The 23,721-nt window shown below is 42.5% G+C and overlaps 1 protein-coding gene and 1 pseudogene across 1 annotated transcript; both read right to left on the bottom strand.

Moving 5' to 3' along the window:
- Positions 1–4,840: 4,840 nt before the first annotated feature.
- LOC119360206 (stress protein DDR48-like) lies at positions 4,841–6,960 on the bottom strand. Its single transcript, XM_037625951.1, has 4 exons — positions 6,694–6,960; positions 6,561–6,623; positions 6,414–6,482; positions 4,841–5,044 (listed from the first exon to the last, which is right to left on the bottom strand). The coding sequence occupies exons 1-4, from the start codon at positions 6,958–6,960 to the stop codon at positions 4,841–4,843; spliced, it is 603 nt and encodes a 200-aa protein (XP_037481848.1).
- Positions 6,961–20,394: 13,434 nt separating this feature from the next.
- LOC119360205 lies at positions 20,395–22,986 on the bottom strand (annotated as a pseudogene).
- Positions 22,987–23,721: the final 735 nt, after the last annotated feature.

The raw sequence follows: 23,721 nt of genomic DNA, 5'->3' as shown, positions 1-23,721 counted from the left end.
ATTGATAAAAATTTGCAAACAAGAGGCCTGCTTTGGTACACCCCCTCCACAAACTGTATAAGGGCAGTATGGGCATTTCATGAAACCGTATAGTGATGACCCACAAGTATAAAGGATCAATCGTAGTCCTTTCGATAAGTAAGAGTGTCGAACACAACGAAGAGCAGAAGAAAATGGCAAGCAGTTTTCAACAAGGTAATGTCTGCAAGCACTGAAATTGTAAGCAACGAGTAGTTTGGTAGCAAGGTAATTTGTAACGAGCAAGTAACAATAACGGTAACAAAAGTGCAGCAACGTACTCCAATCCTTATGAGGCAAAAGACAGGCCAAAACGGTCTCTTATGATAAGCAAAGTGTTCTTGAGGTACACGGAAATTTCATCTAGCCAGTTTCATCATCTTGGTTTGATTTGTGTTCGCTACTTTGATAATTTGATATGTGGGTGGACCGGTGCTTAGGTGATGTTCTTACTTGAACAAACCCCCTACTTATGATTAACCCACTCACAAGCATTCGCAACTACGAGAAAACTATTAAGAATAAATCTAACCATACTATTAAACTTTTGGATACAAATCAGCCCCTTACGGAATAGCGCATAAACTAGGGTTTAAGCTTCTGTCACTCTCGCAACACATCATCTAATAACTACTCCACAATGCATTTCCTTAGGCCCAAATATGGTGAAGTGTCATGTAGTCGACATTCACATGACACCACTAAGGGAATCACAACATACATATCATCAAAATATCAAACACATATCAAGTTTATATGATTACTTGCAACAAGATATCTCCCATGACCTCAAGAAAAAAAGTAACTACTCACAAATGGTAATCATGCTCAAGATCACAGGGATATTAAATAGCATAATGAATCTGAACATATAATTTTCCACCAAATAAACCATATAGTAATCAACTACAAGATGTAATCAACACTACTAGTCATCCACAAGTACCAATCTATAGTTCCGGTACAAAGATTGAACATAAGAGATGAACTAGGGTTTGAGAGAAGATGGTGTTGTTGAAGATGTTGATGAAGTTTGCCCTCCCCAAGATGGGAGAATTGTCGGTGATGATGATGACGATGATTTCCCCCTCCTGGAGGGAAGTTCCTCCGGCAGAATCGTTCCGCCGGAGGGCAAAAGTGTTTCTGCCCAAGTCCCTCCTCGAGACGGCGGCGCTTCGTTACGAAAGTCCTCTCCTGATTTTTTAGGTCAAAATGACTTATATACCAGAAGATGGGCACCGGAGGTGGGCCGAGGAGGGCACAACCCACCAGGGCGCGCCTGGGCTCCCTGGCGCGCCCAGGTGGGTTGTGCCCACCTGGTGGTCCCCCTCTGGTAGTTATTTGCTTCATTAATTCTTATTTATTCCACAAAAATTCATCGTGAAGTTTCAGCTCGGTTGGAGTTGTGCAGAATAGGTAGCCTGACGTAGTTTTTTTCAGGTCCAGATTTTCAGTTGCCAGAATTTTCCCTCTTTATGTGAACCTTGCATATTATGAGAGAAAAGACATTAGAATTACTCCAAAAAGCATTGTTATGCATAAAACATTATAAATAACAGTACAAAAACATGATGCATAATGGACGTATCATATAGCCATCTGCATATGTGACAAATACGAGGCATTGTACCCACTTTGCCACTTTTTATCAAACTTCAAAATATTGCGCTAGCAACGTGAATCAAACTCAAGACCTCTCGGTCTAAGAAGAACCACACTAACCAACTAGGACATCATAATACATGTGCCAATTTACTTTTTTTTTCTTCTACTTCAGTTCGCGGTTGGACCGGGCCATTGTTGAACGGGTCCTTTTATCACTATTTCTATTTTGTTTTCCTTTTTTTGTTTCTTTCTTCTTTTCAAAAAACGCTCACACTTTATAGAATTATGTTCAAAATTTAAAAAATGGTCACTTTTTAAAAGTTTGTTCATAAAGTACAAATATTCACATTTAAATTTTTTGGTATAGATATGTCAAATAATTGATCTTTTAAATAAAATATGCTCACATCAATATAATTAAAATTTTGAATATCCATTACATAGAAAAATTGTTTGTCTATTATTTGTTTAACAAAAATATTTGCTTATATTTCGGTTAAATAGAAACATGCTCACATAAAAAAATTAAACACTTTTAAAATTTCTGAACATCTATTAAATATAAAAATTAAAATGAAAATATATCAATCAGTGATTGGTTTATCATTCATTTTTTGTTTCCGTTTCATTCTTGTTGTTTTTTGTTTTCCCCTTTTTGTTCTTTTTATTTTTCAAAAAAATGCTCACATCAATATAAAGGACAAAGTTTTTTCCCATACACTAGCATGACCATGCCAAACATCCATGATAAATTTCATTGAGTTTTGATATTTTATTCTAAGGTTTTCTCGGTGAAAAAACAAAAAACACATGCCGGATATGACGCGGCATGCACTCAGTGTCCGAATTCCTACAAATTTTGCATGGAGGCCTGCCATGAGCATGCCCAAAGGCTGGCAAAACTTTATGTCATTTCATTCATATCATTTCTATCATTATCAATCAAGATGAACATTTTCTTACATCCGAATTATTTCTTGAAATTAGTTAACAATTTTGGAATTTCAAATAGCGTATGAAAATTTTATAAACATGACCACTATTTTCCAGAATTATAAAGAAATTCCGTAATATTGATGTTGTACACAAATTGCATAACAAATACATTTTTATATTTATATAAACATTAAAACAAAAACATATTTTCAAATTAAATGAACAAAAGTTTCAAAATGGGAGCACTTTTCTAAATTCTAGAAAAAATTTCAAAAATAATTTTATTTGGTATTGCAAAATTATTTCAAATTATAAAACAGGTTTCGAGATGAATAATAAAGTTCAGAAAGCAAAACAAATGAAATTATCGAAAAAAATCTTAAAAATAGATTAGAAACAAATACACTCAGGCGTTGCCCAACCGGAAGCCAGCATCGTTTCCGGTGGCTGCGTACTGGGCCGGCCCAAATTTTCAACATTTGAAAAAATGTCAACAATTTTTCAAAAGAATGATTATGAATTTGAAAACAAAGTTAACGAATTTAAATTTTCACGAATTTAAATGGAAAAAGTTTCTTGAATTTGAAAGCAAAGTTTGTGAATTTTAAAAAATGTTCTCGAATTTAAATGGGAAAAAGTATCGGATAGGGTGTTTGGGTTGGGCGGAAGCTTCTGTCTCAGAGTACCTTTTTTCGACACTTTGTAATGGACCAAAAAAATTCTAGGACCTTGTAACACAATTCCTAGGTACCATGCAAAGTTTTTGTGATTTCGGGAATTCTGCATTTTCAAATGATGTTCGTGCTTTCAAAATTTATTTGGAATTTAGACAATAATCCCATATTCAATTTTTTCCTGCACAAATACAAAAAATGTTCGCGGAAATTCAAAATAATTTGGTTTCATATTTTTGTTCATGGTTTCCGGTTTTTTTTTCAAAAAATGTCTATGTTCAAAATTTTGTTCGCTCTTTGTAAAATATGTTTGTGTTATGATATTTGAGAAATTTTGGAAGAAACAAACTGTTTTCTAACATATATAAATTCTTTTAAATGTATTGATTTTTACTTTATTAACAAAATTTGAACATTTTTTTAAAAAGGAAAAAGAAACTAAAAAATGAATAGAGAAAATAAAAAAGAAATAGTGATAAAATGGCCGATTCAACAATGGGCCGGCCCAGCTGCGAACTCAAGTATGTCCAAAAAAAAAAGAAATAAGTACACAAAAGCATTGGATGTCCTAGTTGGTTAGGGTGGTCCTCCTTAGATCAAGATGTCTTGAGCTTAATTCACATTACCTGCACTATTTTCTAAAAAAAGAAAGTGAAAAACTGCTAAGGGCGCCGCTTATCGGCACGGGTGTAAAGACTATCGTACCATTTATTATTAAGGGGCATAAAGAGATCTCAGCGGTCAATGTGTTTAGGGGTTGTACCGAAGCAAATGTGAACAAACATTAATTACCAGCACTACTAGATATTTCATTATAACCGAGGGTCCAATCACCATCGGATATTTTTTATCACCGTCAACTATTACTAAAACCGACGGTACACTGTCGGCCATCTCCCGTCGGTCTTGCTTCGTCGGCCATTAGAGTAATGGCCGACGGTACGGTCGGATAATTTTGTCACCTACGGTAGTAAGCCGACGGTGAGCCGTCGGGCATGTTATTGTGACGTGTTGGCTCACCTTAGCCCGACGACATTTATATCCGACGGTTCCTGGTCGGGCATTTATTGTCCGACGGTTATTGATTCTCCTCGGTTTTCATAATAGTTGACGGTACATTCGACCCATAGGACTTAGTTATACCCATGCGGAGAACCAAACCGTCAGCTACTTAGATGGCCGACGGTGCATACAACCCTTCAAGAGACCTGTTAGTCGAGGGGTGAGCAATCACCGTCAATTTTTGAATTCACCAACGGTCTAAAGTCCCCCATGGCATACTGTGTAACCGAGACATTTGTGCCACCTTAGGGCATTACTCACCCCTCATATATTGCTTTCACCGAGGGGTGTTTACACGTACGATAGCAATATTTCAGAATATTGGCATTTCAAATACATCTCATACACAAGCACAAGGTATTGAGTTGCATCCGAATGGCATTAACCATAAGTATCAAATGTCGAATTCAGAACAAAATAATAACTGAGATATTTCACATTTTGCGAAGATAAATTGTCCACTAAGACAAATTGGTCCATAAGATAAAGTATTTCAAACATCTAACATAACTTGATTTTGGCATGACTAGAAGATCACTAGACTTTTATGGCCAATCATCATTATCATTGCCATACTCATTATATTCCTCATCGTCATAGTCATTATATCCCTCACCGCCATAGTAATCATATGGCTCATCACCATATAGATCACCCTCGCCATAGTCATCATCAACCTTGCTGCCATAGTAGTCATCCTCATCATCAGTTCCATGACTGGTACTGCCTCCAGTCCTGCTTCCCATTCCCTAAGTAATGATAAAACTAGTTGTCAGTATAATTTAGCTAAAATTCAAGTGACCTACTGGGACCAAACATATTTTTTCTAATTGACAGGTAAGCTGCTAGCTGCTATTTAATAGTATGACTATGTAACAATATGATTGCCGATTTTCCTTTTGATCCTTCACATGAGATTTTCATAGGAAACATGAATCAGCAGGAGGGCACTGTCCAAGTACAGTGGATATCTATCGGCAACCCAACTATCAGCAGTGTTTACATTTGCAGTCTTATGACACAGCCGAACAAGTAAACTAACAAAACACTATTGGCCAGTTCGAGCATATAACTAATTAAGAATGACATATTCAATAAGAGGTTAATATAATTTTCCATTCAAATAATTTAATGGCAAAAGCTCACATAAAATTTACACCAACAATGTTATAGATTATACTGCACATAAATATTTATAACATGATTTTTGTTCTTATACTTCACATATAGTACCTAGCATAGAGCTAATTGGAATCCTGAAACTAGCAATTTAGAATGATCATGAGCGTGTATGGCTGATCTTTAAGAGATAGCAAGCGTCGGTTTAGCTCAAGTTTGTAAAGTACATTTGTACATATGTGCATGTGATCTTGTTTCAAACAACAACCAAAAGCATATACTAGCTGCATGTGAGTATTCTAATTGAAATGCGTCTGTACAGAGGGTTCAACAAACATGGTCCAACCATGCTTAGGTAAAAAGGAAGAGTATTCCTAAGAAAAATATTCGGGATGGTTAGCTAAAGCCTTTCCTGTGTACTAATTCTTTCCCTGAATATATTCTACATTAAGTTCAAATAAACTATTGTTCATACTGTCATATGTTTGCCTATTGATGATTTTCGAATTAACATGCTTCAATTTATCTAGTTTTGCGCATAAGAAATGAGAGCAAATTTAGATATGCACGCAAACAAGGCATATGTATACAGAAACAAGCAAACAAGGCATATGTACAGAGAAACAACCATGGCAATTGTAGGCTATCAAGGGCGGTCTTCACTGCATTTTTTCATATATGTGCAGATAAACTTGTTCTATCAACCATCAAGTATTTATATGCATTAGCAGTCATTTCTCTTGGGTGATATAATCCTTTAGAGGAATGTGCCCATATAGTTAACCATGCATTTATTTTCACAAATCTGCAATTAAAACATATGAAGGATCTGCTGTCTCCGCTACTACTATCCATGACCCATAATCCTGCACCTAACTTGCACACACAAATTCTTTCTTGATATCGTCTGAATGTGTTAATGTGCAAAGAGAAAACAAAATCGGTGGAACAAGGGAGAGGTCATCCGCAGACTTGTAGGCACGACAACAATGAACTAACCTTTTCAGGTTCGCTTTGATGCACACCACCTCGTCCCCTACGAATTCCGCCTTCCGAATCTGATGCAGACTGTGTATCATACACAAAAGACACATCACTTAATAGTTCCATTGCTGCAAGCCTACCATCGAGATGGGTTAAACTTACCAAGTCTGCCGCAGCTGATTGCATTATGCCATCAAAGTCCACTCCTCCTTTCTCAGCCAATGACTATAAACATCAGCATGTCAGCACAACCCTATCCACTCAGACTCCAATTTATAAGAGAAGGAAAGATTACCTGCACAACAAGCTCAATGCCTCGAAGACGCTTGTTCTCCTGCTTCAAATGTTTGTTCTCTCTTTCCAGACGGTCTTCCCTAGCAGACCGCACCGGTTGTGAGGCCATCACCCTTTTAGACTTAAACTTCGCCTTCTCTGCTTTGCTAAATAACTCATTAGCAATTCCCAGCCTGCCATGTGGCATTCTACCTGCTGCTTCATAGATGATTTGTCCATCTAAATCTGGGTGCTCCTCTTCCCAATTTTCTCCATGAGCATTTTTCATTGCCTTATCAAAATCCTCCTTTTCAAATAAAAAATTAATGTAAACTAAAGTGTTGTGCAAATAGTTTTCATGATGATTAAAATGAGCTAAGTCGCAAGATTTCACTAACCCAATGATTGGCAGTTCTTTGACTGCAAATCTTCTCTTCTTCGGTCCCTCGATGCAAATTGTGCGTGTGAAGCCAAGCACCGGAAATTCCAGGGTCTTTCCCTGTTTTGAGTGTCTGCATTTCAAGAGTGTGAAACATCATCCAATGTAAATGAAACTTTCCTGTTAAACATAAGAAGAAAGATGCTTGACGAAGATAGAGTACCAGGAATTGACGTGTGGCGACAACATTTCTCGCACCGCTGCAATGGAAGACTGTATCCCCATTAGCAAGTCTGTTCCTCTTGTTTCTTAAGGATAACCCTCTAAATTCAGCACCACTCCAATGCTCACATAGTAGACGCCAACCAACATCGGTACCAAAGTCAACTTTCTTTGCAGAAATTAAAGCTTCCTTAGTTTCAGTGATACAAGATATAAATAGATTAAAACAGGATGTACAACTTAAAGGTATATAGTCTAGCATACCTCTCAAAAACATACATCCAACAATATGCCACAGGCCCGCCAACCCTTGCCTCATATGGGAGATGCACTATCAGGTGTTGCATTACATTGAAGAAGCCTGGTGGGAACATTTTCTCAAGCTTGCATAATAGAACAGGAACCTCGTCCTCAAGTTCACGCATCCGTTTAGGAGCAATTTCTTTGGCACACAGTTGCCGATAAAAAAAACTTAGCTCTGCTATGACCTTCCATTCAGGTTCCGGGATGAAGCCTCGTAGGGCAACTGGCAGGAGGCGCTCCATGATGATGTGGTAGTCATGGCTTTTCAGCCCAATAAATTTTTTTTGATGTAAGTTCACAGTTTTACTCAAATTAGCAGCAAACCCATCAGAAAACTTCACTTCTTTAAACCACTTAAGGATGGTCATTTTATCGTCCTTGCTGACACAATATTTCGCTCTAGGTTTCTTCCACACACCCTTTGAATTCTTGTTTAGGTGTAGCTTTGGTCGATCACAATATAACGCAACATCAAGGCGTGCTTTGTTGTTATCCTTAGTTTTCTCAGGAATATCAAGGCATGTGTTCAGAATAGCCTCAGATACATTTTTCTCATTGTGCATTACATCAATGTTATGGCGAAGCAGCAATTTCTGAAAAATACTCTAGTTGCCACAAACCACTTATAGCGATCCAATTGTGCTCCTTCCCAAACCCCTCAAATTTACTCTTGCCAGTTTCATCATGAACAAGAATTTTGAGTTGTTCATACACCTCTTCTCCGGACAAGGGCTTTGGTGGAGGATTTAGAACTGTTTTTTTCTTGCGAAAACATTTCACACTCCTACGAAATGCATGGTTAGTGGGAAGGAATCTCCTGTGGCAGTCAAACCAGCACGGCTTTCTACCATTCTTCAATGAGAATGTCTTTATGTCAGATCCACATATAGGGAAAGCAAGCTTTCCATGGGTGCTCCAGCATGCTACTAATCCATAAGCTGGAAAGTCGTGAATAGTCCAAAGCAAAGCTGCCTTTAAGGTGAAATTTTGCTTTCGATAACTATCATAAGTTTCTACACCATTTCTCCACAAATCATCAAGTTCGTCAACTAGAGGCTGCATAAAAACGTTTAGGTTCTTTCCTGGATGATCTGGACCGGGAATAACTAGTGCAAGGATCAGGTTACTCTGCTTCATGCACATTTCTGGTGGAAGATTATAAGGTACAACAAATACTGGCCAACACGAGTAGGAGGCTGCTTTAATACCAAAAGGTGTGAAGCCATCAGTCGCTAGACATAGCCTTATATTCCTTACTTCCTCAGCAAATTTTTTAAATTCCTTATTAAATTCCTTCCAAGCTTCACCATGAGAAGGGTGAACCATTACTTCATCACTGTCACGAGGCCTTGCGTGATAGTCCATGTGCTTGGCAATGCTTTGTGACATGTACAAGCGTTGTAGCCTAGGAGTAATTGGGAGATAGCGCAGAACTTTTCTTGGTATCTTCGTAGATTTATTTCCTGCGGTTGTTTCCTCATATCTAGGTTCTTTGCAGATAGTGCATTTTTCTTTATTTTCATTCTCTTTATAGTAAATCATACAACTATTGGGGCATGCATGAATTTTGACGCAAGGCATTGCTAGACTATGCACAAGCTTCTTGGACCTATGGAAGTTTGCTGGGAGATCTTTTGCAGCATCGTCCCCAACAATGTCATGTATAAGAGTCATCATCTCATTGTAACAAGCTTCTGACAGATTATGTTGTGTTTTAATAGTCATTAGCCTTCCTACAATGGATAGACGTGATTGTGTGGTCTTCTCATGCAAATCTTTGTCGGCTTCCATCAACATTTCATAGAATTTTTTGGCAGCTTTTGTTGGCTCATCACCTTTAGAAACTCCTTCAGCAACAATTGCATCAACTAGCATGTCATTCATTCTATCTCCGTCCCCCACGTTATCATGCTCTACATTTTCAGGCGCATCAGACTCCCCGTGGCTAGTCCATCTCTCATATCCTAACATGAACCCATTGCTGCACAAGTGTGTGGTCATGACATCCCTTGTGTACTTATGACCGCAAAAGCACTTGCTGCAAGGACAACGGGATTCCCCGTCTACGGCAGCATCAGGCAATGAGAATGCATGATCTAGAAAATTATCTACTCCATGTTGCCAAGCATCACTGATCAACTTCCCTCGTCTCTCTTTGTACATCCAACTACGGTCGACATCTACATTGCTACAAAATATTATATAGTAACAGTGAGAACATCAATCAAACAATTCTATATTTGGCCTACATTGGCCATAACTAACAAGATGGTCATTAGGAGCTCTATCCAAATAAGCTAACTAATGTGCAAGTTTATTAATACCTATTTCAACTTTCTAAACCAGAAACTGAGGGAACTGTTCAGGTTATTAATGGCCATCAGAAGCACATACTAGTTGGAGATGAGTTACTTTTTCATGCAGCGTACTATCTAATTGTGATGTGAATCAGAAAGAAAGTGGAGTCATATGATAGATTATAGTATAATTAACTGAAAAATAAATTATGTACTGCAGCACCAGGCGAGTTGTACTAAAAACGGGTGAAACCACCTTAAAGTTGCTACTGTAGTAAACACATAAAACATAACCTTTTTGTGAGAATACCAGCTAAATCCTAGATTTAAGGTTCTACAAGTATTCTGTCTGTTTCTTACAAAATTAGTTCACGGCTAACATAGTATAGAAAGAAAAGAAAGAAAACAAGATCAACTCGTACAACAAGAAAACTTGCCAACTTAAAATTATGAACTGCCAACAAACCAATACTGATGCATCGTGCAAAAAGAAAATTGCAATGTAGAAATAATGGACAATCAGCACAATCACGCAAGTCAGGAAGGAAGAAGAGTACTTAAGGGGGTGTGATAGAGACCAGGAGAGAGGGGAATGAGGAGGGAGAAGAGAATGATACCGTGGCGCCCCACTGTGATCATCGCGTGCCGATTGATCGGCCATCACAGAGGAAGCAGAGGAACCCCTGACCACCCATCGGAGTGGAAGCAGAGGGACGCCGGGCACCCCTCGAGCTAGATTGGTTTGGATAACGAGGATGTGTTTGTTTTCAAAGAGGACCAGGAGACTATGGCGGTTAGTTCAGGACCTGATTTGGTGCGTGGTGCGCCGGCGTGGGAGAATTTTTTGCTGGCCGCGCCAAGAAATCAGCGCCAGATCGCCAAATAATTCGGTAACAAGAGTCCACGGTTGCGAGGTGGGCACCAACCACTACGCGAGAAACGTGAAAAAAATAGATAACCACGAGGCCTCCTCAACGGATTCAGCATACTCAATTATATTAACCCACGCAAAACACGGTAAATATCAGGGTTCGAGTAGCAATAGAACATGAGCATATCTCATTATCTCTACATCACATAATCGTGTCAATGTTGCAACAAATTGTCTCTAGTGTACGTGCTGATTAACTAATTGACCAAACAACTCAGTCTCCACATGTATTTGTGTCAAAATTTCCTCAATTTCAGTTTCACAAAAAAAGCCCAAATTGCCTACTGTACTGTACTGTACTCTCTGTTTTCAAGGCGTCCCTAAGGCGTCGCCTAGGCGACGCTTAGGCGTCAGGGCGCCCTGCGAGGGCAAGGCGTCCACCTCGCCTTAGGTGGGTGTCTAAGGCGTCCGCCTTAAGCTATAAGGCGTCCGAGGTGTTTGCCTAGGCGTCCGAGGCGTTGCCTTAGTCCATTTTGGACGCCTTAGCTTGCCAGGCAGGCAGGGGAGCTGTTTTAGGCGGGAAACTGGAATCATGTTGGCGCCAACAGGTAAGAGGGGAGAAAGAGAGAGAGAGAGAGAGAAACAACCCCCAATCCACACACTCCTCCCCCTCCTTCTCTTCAGTGGCTCCTCTCCAGCAGATCTGGTTCCTCCTCCTCTCCAGCAGCTCCTCCCCCTCCTCTCCAACGGTTCCTCCTGTCCAGCAGCTCCTCCTCTTCCTCCTGTCCAGCAGCTCCTCCTCCTCTTCCTCCTGTCCAGCAGCTCCTCCTCATCCTCCTGTCCAGCAGCTCCTCCTCCTCTGCAGTACAGCAACAACAAGCAAGAGCAACAGTATGCCCAATGCGGAGGGGGAGGATTCAGACTACGTTGAGGATGATGATGATGTGAGCAATGACGATCAAGAGCCAACTAATGTTGACCAAGATGGTGAAGACAACACCAATGCCAATGAGTTTGATGATGATGACTTTTGATTGAGTCTTTGAGAGTGGAGAGACATGAGAGAGCTGAGCTGGCCACCTTTATCCCTTTTGCTATGCTGGAATTATCTATTATTCTGTATGTCTTATGTGGACTACTGGACTTGTGTCATTTGAATTGGTTAATGGTTATGTAATATGCCATGCATTGCAGATTGCAGTTGCACTCATACTTGCTATCTTTCTTTCCACTTTTGTTCGCTGCCTCACTTTTATTTCTATTTTTTGTGGAATGTGCACTGGTAAGTGATACATTATTCTAACATATTTGTTCATGACTTCATGTTGATGCAGAATTCTGTTGGGGAGAAAAGCAAGTGCAAAGAGGATGGGGGCTCTACAACAATCAGTTGCAAGGTGTGTATGGCTGTATGCCTAGTTGCTTAATGCCTACCAAATTCTACTTAATTCTGTTGCTTACAAGTCTCTAAGGCGTCGCCTCGCCTTATGCCTCAGCGCTTAGGCAGTGAGGCGCCCCCCAGCGCCTCGCCTCGCCTTACCGCCTTAAAAACATAGACTGTACTGACCTGAAGAGATTGGGCGTGGTTAGGTCGTGGCCCGCCCAGACGGTGTCGAAGAAGTCGCCGTGCTTGTAGGAGGCAGGGTCGAACTGGACGCGGCAGCGAGGTAGCTCCGGGGCCGCCAGTTCTCGTCCGTCTTCTCGGCCAGTGCGGGCTCTCCCCATCCAACCCCCGCTTCCCCATCCATCTCATGGCGACACAGGAACCTGCTGCTGCTGCCTGCCGCTTGACTTTGGGGTCAAATCTGAGACGAGAGTGGAGGACGGTGGCAAGTCAGGCGACACATCTAGGCGGCGACCGGCGTTGAGAGAGAGGTGAATGTGAGCCGCAGGACTGAGGGGATATAAGCGGCGGGGCTGGTCAACGGCGCTTTGAGAAGGTCTAGTATAGATAATATCTGAGGAGGCATATGTCACAAATTGTCTCATGTCCACCTGGTATAGGTACGCTAGGCTAGCCTGTTTGGTCTTGGGTTCAAACCATGCGTTGCACTTTCTTTTTGTACACGTGTTATTAATAAATTATTAGTACGTATGAAATCATATAGGAGTACAATAACTTTTATTTTTTGGGCCATCTGTTTTTTTAAATCCTATTTTTATTCTTAGATTTCTCACAGTTCGTTTGGCACATACACGATTCCTTTTCTTTGACATGGCACATACACGATTCCTTTTTTTTGACATGGCACATACACGATTCTTGGCATGATCATAATACCTTTTTTTTGCGAAAAATGGCCATAATACCTTGGATGATCCATTGGTGTGTTGTATTTGGTTCCACCGCGTACCTTTTTTTTCTTTTGCATGGTAATATGTGTCTTATTCATATCATAAAGATCAAAGTACAAGCCACGTAAGAATCGACATGACAAAACTGAAAAGATAGCAAAACATCTCTGAGCTAGACACCAACGCTCCGTCACACCTGCCCCCAGCACGACCACAGCAGCCACCGAAGAGAAGAACGACGGATCACCTCCTCATGCAAGCTCGACGCGGCTCCATCGCTGATATGAAGCTTTGTGGACCTTCAAAGTGGCTCACCAAAATGTCGTCAATGCAGTCCACAATCTACATCCGCTCCTGGACTACGTACTTCCCAAGCTCCGCGCCGATGTTGAGGCAGACGCCGGCGGACACATGTCCACCACGAGGATGCCGCCGCCACACCAACCTTGCTTGAACAGGCTGGTTTTCAAAACCACCCCTAACCATAGGGCCGATCGACTTGTCGGGGAAGGATCTGAAGAATCTTTATTCAGCGCCGTCATCGCCGCCGCCGAAACCAAGATGATGAGCAACCTAAAACCAAAGCTATTTTAGCCTAAAACTATCCACACACACACACACACACACACACACACACACACACACACACACATCCGGCGACCCCCCTACAACCGACGATCGAGGTCGTCGGCGCAGAGGAGCCGCCGAAGGACGGCGGCGATTGAAGGAACTCTCCTTGGAAGAGACGCTGGCGAGATCGCCCTTCTTCTTCCCGAGGAAGAAAGAATGACCACCGCTTAATGGTTGATTTGTTGTGTTTGTGGTGTCTGATAAGGATTGTACGTAAAGAATCATATGTATATATATAATGACTCTTTTTTTAGTTTTGAAATACGGAACTCGGGCTTGTAAGTCACGATAGTACTAGTACTTCATGACCAGCCATACATGTTTACTAAGGACCTAAAATGGTGATGAAAACTACGAACAGGTTCATATTGTACTTTGAAACGGTAAGGCCTCTGTGGCTCCATGTGGCAGACTCTTTGTAGAAAGGGTGATGCCTCCCTTTTACTTTCTTGGTTGGGAGGAAAAAGAATGGTCACACTGTTTCGAACAAAAAGGATCCTATGTACGTATAGGATCATATGCATAGCATTCCACTTTCTTAATTTTAAAATACAACACTCATCCTCGTTATAATTCAAGATGTAATTAATACTTCACGACACATTTGCATTTAATTAATAATATACATGAAGGTCGGGTCCTTCTAGACGAAGTCGCATTTATTAGAAAAACTAAAGATACGTACAAGGCAAGTTACAGAAGTACATGACCAAGAAATTAGCAAACTAGTACTTTTGTAAGTGCAATTTTTTAAAACATCATATTTGTATGATCCTGTGCACATTTTTTTAAGCATCCTATATAGAACATAATGCACTCGCTTACAATAGCAATGCTAGATGTTAGTTCTTGCCATCTTCTTATACTGAATTATTTGGAATATAACATTGGTCATTCTACATATGTTGTCCATTGAAACATATCATCGAGAGGGAAAGTCAAACACCGGCTATCACTATACACCGTCGGGTATTTTCTCAAATAACCAAGAGGCATATATCTACCGCTGGCCATGTCCTCTCATAGGTGAGAGTTTTGTTTTCACCTTCCGCTATTAAATTTTACCGTCGGGCATTATATGTAATCCCCGTGGGTGTGGCAAAAACCGTCGGTCATTACATGTAATCCCCGAGGGTGTACCAAAAATCGTCGGGCATTACAATTAACCGTCGGGCATTACATGTAATCCCCAAGGGTGTAGGGAAACCCGTCACGCATTACATGTAATCCCCGTGGGTGTAGGAAAAACCGTCGGGCTTTAAGATGAACCGTCGGGCATTAAGTTGGATATCCGAGGGGTGAATTTTCACTTCCGGGCATTCTAGTATACCGTCGGGTATTAGTGGTAATACTCGTGAGTTGATAGTAACCGTCGGCCATTATAACTACCGTCGGCTATTACTGTAATACCCGACGGTCCGTCGGCTATTAGATTTCACCGTCGGAAATATGGGGATTTCTAGTAGTGCAGGAAGCGATTCTCGCAGTCAACCTAGATAGGCACCTCCCCTCCCTCCCTCCTCGAACTTGACATTGGCGACGACCATTGGTCCACATGAGGCGCGGCTGGGAGGCCACATGATGGGCGTCAGCACGGCATGCCTACGGCCCCGGGCAGGGACGAGGGGAAGAAGGGAGGTCCAGAAAGGCAGGTAATGACGACAGGGTCCCAGACATCAGTGACACATGAGGTTGGTTCACTATTCTCTCTGGCATGACAGGACGGCTTGTGATGTGCCACCGTGGATTCAGTTTTTGTCGATCGATCTAGATAATTAAAATTTCCTCCAAAATGTTAATGATTGAAATTTGAGGTATAGATGGTGTGGTTACTCGGAGTAACATCAAAAACCACCTGACCTGTGGGAACAAGAATCCTTGCACTCGTCCTGAAACCAATAAAAGATTTCACAAATATACAGGCGGACAAAATCAATTTCATGTAGGCAGATTTGTTGTCACTCAAACTGTATTTTTTTATGAAGAATATAGATGCACCAAATGCCCGTTGACATGCCTAGCTAGGAGCAATGGTTATGTGACCAAAATGGACTGCACATTTGTGCAGGTTATTATGGCAATGGTTTACGATCAAACTAAATTATGAAATCCGTATTACTTAGATGCAGTTCTGAAGTTCTGGTCTTTGGGCAAATGTATATCTATATCATTCGAGCTCCCTATTCCACTCAAAGAGTAAACACTTACACTGCCACTATCCTTCCATTCTGCCTCACCACCAACTTCTGGGAAGATAGTGCTAGACATCAGTATGTAAAATCAGAAAACAAATACTGGTAAATAGGTTAGATGAGTTGCACAATGGAGAAGGGTGTGAACGTAAAGCAGATGAGACGATTGTGAGGCGCGTTACGCGTGCATGAGACCACCAGTGGCATGTCATCGGGTTTATTGTTAGTTTTGAATCACCACATGAGAATGGGTCCCAGGTGTGACAGGCGCGGAAACAAAATAATGGCTGTTGTTAAAGTTAACAGTTTTTTCTTTTAAACACAGTACAGGCGCAAGCGCTCATATAAATGTGCATACACTCACCCCTATAAACGCACACACGCGCACCCTACCCCTATAAGCACCTCCGAGAGACTGAACCGGCATATCATTTTGAGATTTTACAAAGTCACCGTAGGCGCCTAGTAGTCGATGGGAACGTCTCCTCCCAGGGATTTGAACCCTGATGGGCTGGGGATACCACTGTCCACCTAACCATTCCAACCACAGGTTCGTTCGCTGAAGTTAACAGAGTTGATAGGTATTACTCCCTCCGTTCCTAAATATAAGCCTAAACTTTCTAGAGATACCAATACGGACAACATATGGACGTATATATACACATTTTAGAGTGTAGATTCATTTATTTTGCTTGGTATGTAGTCCATATTGAAATTGCTAAAAAAGCTTATACCCCTTCCTCCCAAAATAAGTGTGTTAACTTTAGTATAACTTTGACGTGTTAACTTCAGTACAACTTTGCACTAAATTTAGTACAAAGTCAAGACATTAATTTTGAAACGGGTGAAGTATTTAAGAACGGAGGGAGTACTATTCTCCAGCTGTGTGGCCGGAAAACCCACAGGTCTCTAAGCTTATCTTACTCGTCGAAAATGTAATCATTATGCAATTATGTCCTTCCTATTAGGAAGCAAGCCGCGTCTACTCAGCTCCCCGTGCATAGGCACAAACCCCTCTTGGCCCTCACACCACTCCCTACCGATGCAACGGGACTTCTCCATGTTACTCCATGCGCACAAGTAGTTTCTTCTGTTTTATTTGAATTGCTTTTGTTCGTTGGTTCTTAAAAAAAAATAGGTGGTCCTCGCAGTTTTGTTGTTGTTGTTGTTGTTGTTGTTGTTGTTGTTGTTGTACATCAACTTTCTATAGCAGGTTCTATAGGATGGCAATTTGACTTGCAATGTTGTATGACACAGTGTGTTGACCGACTACAAAGCGACATGTTCAACAGTTAGGTGTAACGTAGATGCGCTTCGTTGAGATGGATGTGTTGCCACACAAGAAATATCGGATCTGAAATGATGATATATATGATAGAGTTGGGTACCATCAATTTAAGAGAAGCTTGTCCAACGTCGTCTGAGGTGGTTTGGGCATATACAACGCAAGCTTCAAGAAGGTCCAACGCTTAGGGGATGGCTACAGGGTGTTGATAATGTCAAAAGAGGTCGGGGTAGACCAAACTTGACCTGGAAGAAGTCTATAAAGGGACATCTGATGGACTGGAATATCACCAAAGAACTAGCCATTAATAGGGGTGCGTGAAAGTTAGCTATCTGCGTACTAGAACCATGAGTTGTTTTCGAGATATTATGGGTTTCAGACTTTCAGATGCAGGAGCTCTCCGACCTCTTAGAACAAGAAGCCTATCCCCTCTTGTCACCTCTCCGGGGTACGCCAAGGGCTAACCCTAGCGCCACCAAGAGCCGCAATCCATCGCTTACTCCTCCTACGTCGCTGCGGCTGGCATAGGCCGTGTTGGCGGTAGGCACAACATCGTAGGGGCCTGGGCACTGGATGCGGCGGCGACCACTGGATCTACTGGGGCGGGGCCAGGGAAGGACGCGCGCATCGGCCAGGGCAGCATTCCTAGTCGTGAAGCGACAACACTTGCCTCTATTGTCCGCGGAGCTCGCGTGCTTCCCTGGCAATGGTAGGTAGCCTTGTGCAGTAGATCTGGTCCAGACACCCAGATCCGTCATCACTGTGGCCCGTTGTCGGCCGACGGCGTGTACAGGGGTTGGCGAGGAATGTTGGTTCCTAGTCGGTGTTCCGGCGGCTACGCGTGGTATCACGGTGTGGCTCAGCATGGATCCGGTCAAATGTTGATTCGGAGTGGCGCGATTGCCAGTGAAAACCTCTTCGACTTCGGTCATGACCGACGATGGCAGTGTCTTGGGCGTCGTCTCCTTGTGAAGGCATCATCAGTTGCATTCGTCGCCACTTTGTTTGGCCTGCTCCGTGGGAAACCATAGATCCGGGTCACCGAGGTCAGATGATGGATTTGTGGCGGTGCCTTCGGAGCCATTATCCCTATTGGGGGGCATCGTTACGAAGCAGGTGCTTGTTGGCGAGGACTTAAGTAGGAGAGATGTTCCATCTACCACATCGGCGGCGGTAGGTCTCGGCGATGTGGCGCAACCGAGGCTTAGCGGTGGACGCATATTGGGTGTGTGTAGGAGGATGGGGCTGCCTGGCTTCGATGGCAGAAAGGCCCGGCAAGCTGAATACATTGATCCGACGGCAAAATGGTAATCCATACTAGAATTTGATAGGAGATGATTGTTAAAAATATCACCGAGCTACTAGTAATAGTATCTGTGGGAAATCAGGAATAAATATGGTAGCCGGCAAACAAGAACAAGATAACCGAGGAGCACGCACCAGAAAGGAAAACTGAAGCAACTACGGTACTTGTCCATGGAAAGCAAAGACAGAACAACTTGCAGTTGATACAACGCTGAGACATCGCTGAAAACTCATCTCGAAGCAAGGGTGTACATCCTGTCACTATTGATGGGACAAAGCATAGGGTATGTATGTGTTGGAATAAGTCACGGCGTCTGGTGCGGTCGGGCTCGTTGGGCTCGCGCGGGACGTGCGAGATGCACTGATGCGGTCGGACGCGTCGGGTGCGGGCAGGACGCAGCGGCAGCGTGGCCGTGTGATGCGGCAAGTGCGACGAAGGCTGGAGCGTGGGCCTCTACGTGCACATTGAGTTGGTCTAGTCCTTTGGCCTCTACGTGCAGATTGAGTTGTAGTGATTAGGCTGCATGCATAAGTTGTTAGCGGTTAGCCGAGTCTTGTGGCTGCTGGAATGATTCTAGCTAGGAGTAGGATAAGGCCTGTTAGTACGTGCATGTTGATAGGATTACTTAGTGCATGGAGGTCGTGCGGTTAGCAGCCGAGTGTGGCGGCTGGCCAGTGCGTGTGTGGGTCTTCCTGTATTGGTATTTAAGGTGATCAGATGAATGAGAAAGGGTGTTCATCAAGGAAGAGTGTTCTAGGCAAAGCCGATGGCCTTCTTCCTTGATTGTGTGTCCGTGGGTTCTTGTGTTCTTGAGAGAAACCATGAGAGAAGAGAGTTACGGGAGGCAGCACAAGGAAGAAGAAGCGGCGCTGCGCATGGAGGCGGCGCCAACAGTATGGCTTGGTTCTGAACGCTCATTAGCCATTCTGAAAAAAAAAACATGTAGGGAGCTTCTTCCCCAAAGGCCCAGTAGCCTAGCCACCGCCGCGCGCACCTTCCTCAACCTCTCTTCCCCAAAGCTTGCCTCGGCGGACGGCAGCGGCTAGGCGTGCTCCTCTCGTGGCGAGTACGATGTCCCTGAACAGCACGCTTTCTCAGGGAGTGTGCGCAGACTCCGAGGTGGCAGCCTTCGACTGTTCCGGTGGCAGCTTTGCTCGCCGGGACGGTGAGATGGTCGGGTGCGATGGGCTATGGGGCGGCCTGACATGTTTGGAGTTTGGGCTGCTGCGTCCAGATGGGCCGGCGGCAGCAGCCAATAGCCTGTTGCTTGGCGCACATACTTTTGAAATGTAGCGCCACAACGCCCACCCACACCCACCAAGTGACAAGAAAACTGGATAGGCACCGGTAAAAGAAACATAGGCAAGTGTTCATTTTCAGAAAGCTTGAACATTCAAGTAATTGCAGACTTAAGAAGCAAAGTACTCCTCCATTTTTATATACAAGGCCACAAACTCAGATTAAAGGTATCAATGTAAAATTTAATGCCTTGTATAAGTAAATGAAGGGAGTACCAAGTTCTTCAATCCCAAGGTTAGACCACATACCCAACTTGTCACTTAAAATCTTAGATCCAAATACGCGTAGGTTAGAGTTATATGGTTATACTACATTAATTAACACAAGGAACATACAATCATCACAAGAATGAAAGGCGGCACATCCTAAGTTGTGTTTGGCATTGAGGTGGATCAACCTAATGATGCTTTAATTTTCCTACCAACTCTAGCTTATTTTTTCGTCTGGCTAACACCGTATTCTTTTTGCTTTTAGTACCATTTTCTGATATAGCAGGTTACAAAATACATTGAGGAGTGTAACAACCGCAAAGCATGGACGGACAGACTTACTTATTGTAAACAAATGAACACAAAACAAATGACACATACGACAAAACATGAAGAAGTGACCAGTCATATTTCCAACCATATTTGGTTTTATCACTAATATGCAGTGTACCTTGTCGGCACCAATATGAGTGGTGTCTTCTTTCGAATGGTCAGAGCCCCTTCTTCTTCCATGCTTAAATCCTCAATATTCATTCCAGGTGGAAGCTCCCAGTTGAAGCAGTAAAGCATGTTGGCCAGGATGAATTCTACATTGGCCACACCCATGTCCATTCCTGGGCAGATGCGCCGTCCCGAACCAAAGGGCAGTAGCTCGAAATGTGCCCCATTGAAGTCTATATCCGTGTCCTCAAAACGTTCAGGGTAAAACTCCTCCGCCTCCTTCCAAACATTGGGATCCCTGGCAATAGCCCATGCATTTACGATAACCCTTGTCTTGGCTGGGATGTAGTATCCTGTAATCTGAATCTTCCGTAAGGTCTCCCTTGGAACCAGCAAAGCCGCCGGGGTATGCAGCCGTAGGGTCTCCTTGACAACCATTCTTAAGTAGTTTAGCTTGGACATGTCTTCGTTTTGCACCCTCTCTTTCTTCCCTACCGCAGTTCTGATTTCTTTTTGTACCTTCTTAAGCACCCTTGGGTGCCGAATTAGCTCTGCCATTGCCCAGTTTATTGTTATTGCACTAGTATCATTGCCAGCGACGAAAGTGTCCTGAAACATATGTATTCACGTGAGAACTATATATATTTGAGTACTAGTTGGACAAGAATATGAACCAAATAATAATAATTATTTTTTCTGAAAAGGAGTTGTATGATGCATCTTATACAAAGAATGAGATAATTATTATTACCATGAGGATAGCCTTGACATGATCCTTAGTGATCTTATTGCGCTTCTTCCATAAGTCGATAAGTTCTTCCACAAGTGCTGATCCACAATTGTCATCAAGATCTTATCACGTAATGTTCGATGACTTGTTCAAAGAATCCATCGAGCTTCTTAAAGATCCTGTGTCGGCGGGCCTTGATGCCCGTAACACGGTCAAAGAGGCTGCCAGCGGCGTTGGCGAAGAAGTCCTCAGCAGAGAAGCTGCTCAGCATGTCCACGGCCTCGTTCATCACAGGGACCAATTGCCCCTTGAATTTCTCTGCAGCGCGGTTTCCCCCAAAAACAAAAGAGCCAAAGATCCCATCCAACGTGGCAGAGATGTAGTCAGGAACCGGCACCAGTTTTGTCCCGATACTGGTGAGGTTGTTCACCAGCTTTTCTACCTAATCATTGACATGTAGAAATTAATAGGAGCACCACAGTTGTTCCCTATTAATTCTCAATATTCTCTTATCCATATACTAATAATTTATGTTTAGTTATGGACTACACCCTCTCTCTACATGGTACAACTCTAACTCTATGTATAGCACTATGGCTAGTATTAAATCTGAAGAAAGCAACCGTACTTAACCATCAGATGTGAATTATGCTGTTAGGTTGAACATGAGATTAGTTTATTTTCTCCATTTAGTTGTCATAGTTTACAAATATCTACCAAGGATGCATGTCTCACACATGAACTCTGTCAAATGGGCTCAAGCTGTATGGTCAAAAGGAAAAATGAATCCATCGCACAACTGTCGGTGTATTCTCAGCCGAAAAAGTTTCTTAGTAGCTACTGTCGGTGTACATCTAGGACAGTTTTTATTGTAATAAACTCCAGAAGGTATTTGTATAATTTTCAGTTTTCTATTATTATGGTATGTAGATTTTCGAATGGGTAGGACTGGAAGGCTTAGTTTTAATTCTTAAAACATTTCATACAACTTTTTTTTTAGATGAGCACTGGTGTATTTGAATTCAACATAGTTTGGATGGTGGATATAAAAACACAGTACTTCTAGTCACATAATATTAGTGTCTATGTTACTATTTATTTCTTAGTCACTCAAAAATTTCTTAGTGTCGATATAGTAATTCTTGATGCACATATGTGTGCGAGTAACCCAGCTAACTGTCCTTGTTTTTCTATTACACTTCTGACAAATTTTATATCATGCATAAGTTCATATGGAAAATGTAGGATCGGTCTATATAGTTTCATCTGGAAGTATTTTTTGTGCACGCTCCCACATGGGCGATAAGTAGATGACAAATACAAGATCTTCATAAGATTTATTCATTCATTCACAAAACTAACCACACATATACCTGGGCATCGCGAGCGTAGCAAGCGGCCTGCACGCGGCGCCTGCTGAGCAGCTCAAGGATGAAAAGCTTGCGCATCTCCTGGACATACTCGCCGTATGGGGAGAAGATGACGTCCTTGTAACCATATGACAGCAACCGTGGCCCTGCCGAGGGGGACCGGCCGGAGCAGTCGACGTCGTGGGTCTTGAGAGCCTCGCGTGCGGCCTCCGGCGAGGACAGCACCACCGTCTGGACCATGCCCAGCCGCAGCATCATCACAGGCCCGTGCCGCTTTGAGAGCACCAACAGGCTCCGGTGGGCCAGCGGGCCGATCTGGTGCAGGTTGCCGAGGATGGGCAGCTGCCAGGGCCCTGGTGGCGGCCTAATGCTACCGGACCTGTTCCGGCTCCTGTGTAGGAGGAAGAGCAGGGAAACGAGTGGGAGGATTACTAGCAGAAGCTGCCATTGTTGGGGTAGGAGCTCTAGAAGCTGAGAAGCCAGCATTGTTCTAATCTTGCGTGATGTGTGGCTTTGGCTGAGGTCTCGGGTGGTTTAAATAGAGGGTTCCTAAGCCCATTCTTAGTTGGCGTTTTAAAGGACCTTTGTATCAGTTGGTCAAGTCATTTTAACCCCAATCATTGAAAGAAAAGAAAAACAATGGTTGGAGAAGTAGAAGATGGCTTAAGACACCCATTAATGGAACCTGCCACAGTTCTGTTAAACAAAGAAACAAAAAAAGACAGTAGCTAGCAAAGCAGTTAGAGGGGAGCGTAGTACTAATAAAATGTTCAAGGACTTGTCACTTGTGCCGTCTTGATGCCATGATGCCCACATGCACAAGAAAACAAACAAACAACTAATGTCGATTGAAACTGGCATTTTTAATTTGCACAATGCTTAAATTTAAAGCTGCACATCTCAGAGAGGAAAAAAAAACGAATGTAACAAATTCTTGCAAAGATGTTCAATGCTTAAAAGTTAACTCTTTAGGTACTATAAATTTTTCCTTAAGAACACATATTTATTCATCAAAATGGTTTTGAACTTTAGGTGAACCTGCTGGCATATAAAAAATTCAAACATTTGTGTGTATGTTTTTTTAAAAGGGGAATATATTGCGAAGATGCCAATTACACCCAGCCTCTGCACCAACAAGATGTTACGAAGACATCTAGGATTCACATAGCCAAAGGAGAAAATAAAAAAGAAAGGTCCCGCCACAGTGATCGCCTCCTCAGC

The sequence above is a fragment of the Triticum dicoccoides genome, chromosome 2B, assembly GCF_002162155.2.
Source record: "Triticum dicoccoides isolate Atlit2015 ecotype Zavitan chromosome 2B, WEW_v2.0, whole genome shotgun sequence".
NCBI classification, from domain to species: Eukaryota; Viridiplantae; Streptophyta; class Magnoliopsida; order Poales; family Poaceae; genus Triticum; species Triticum dicoccoides.
Note: the sequence above shows the minus strand (reverse complement) of the source record. Positions and strands in the feature narration are given on the sequence as shown.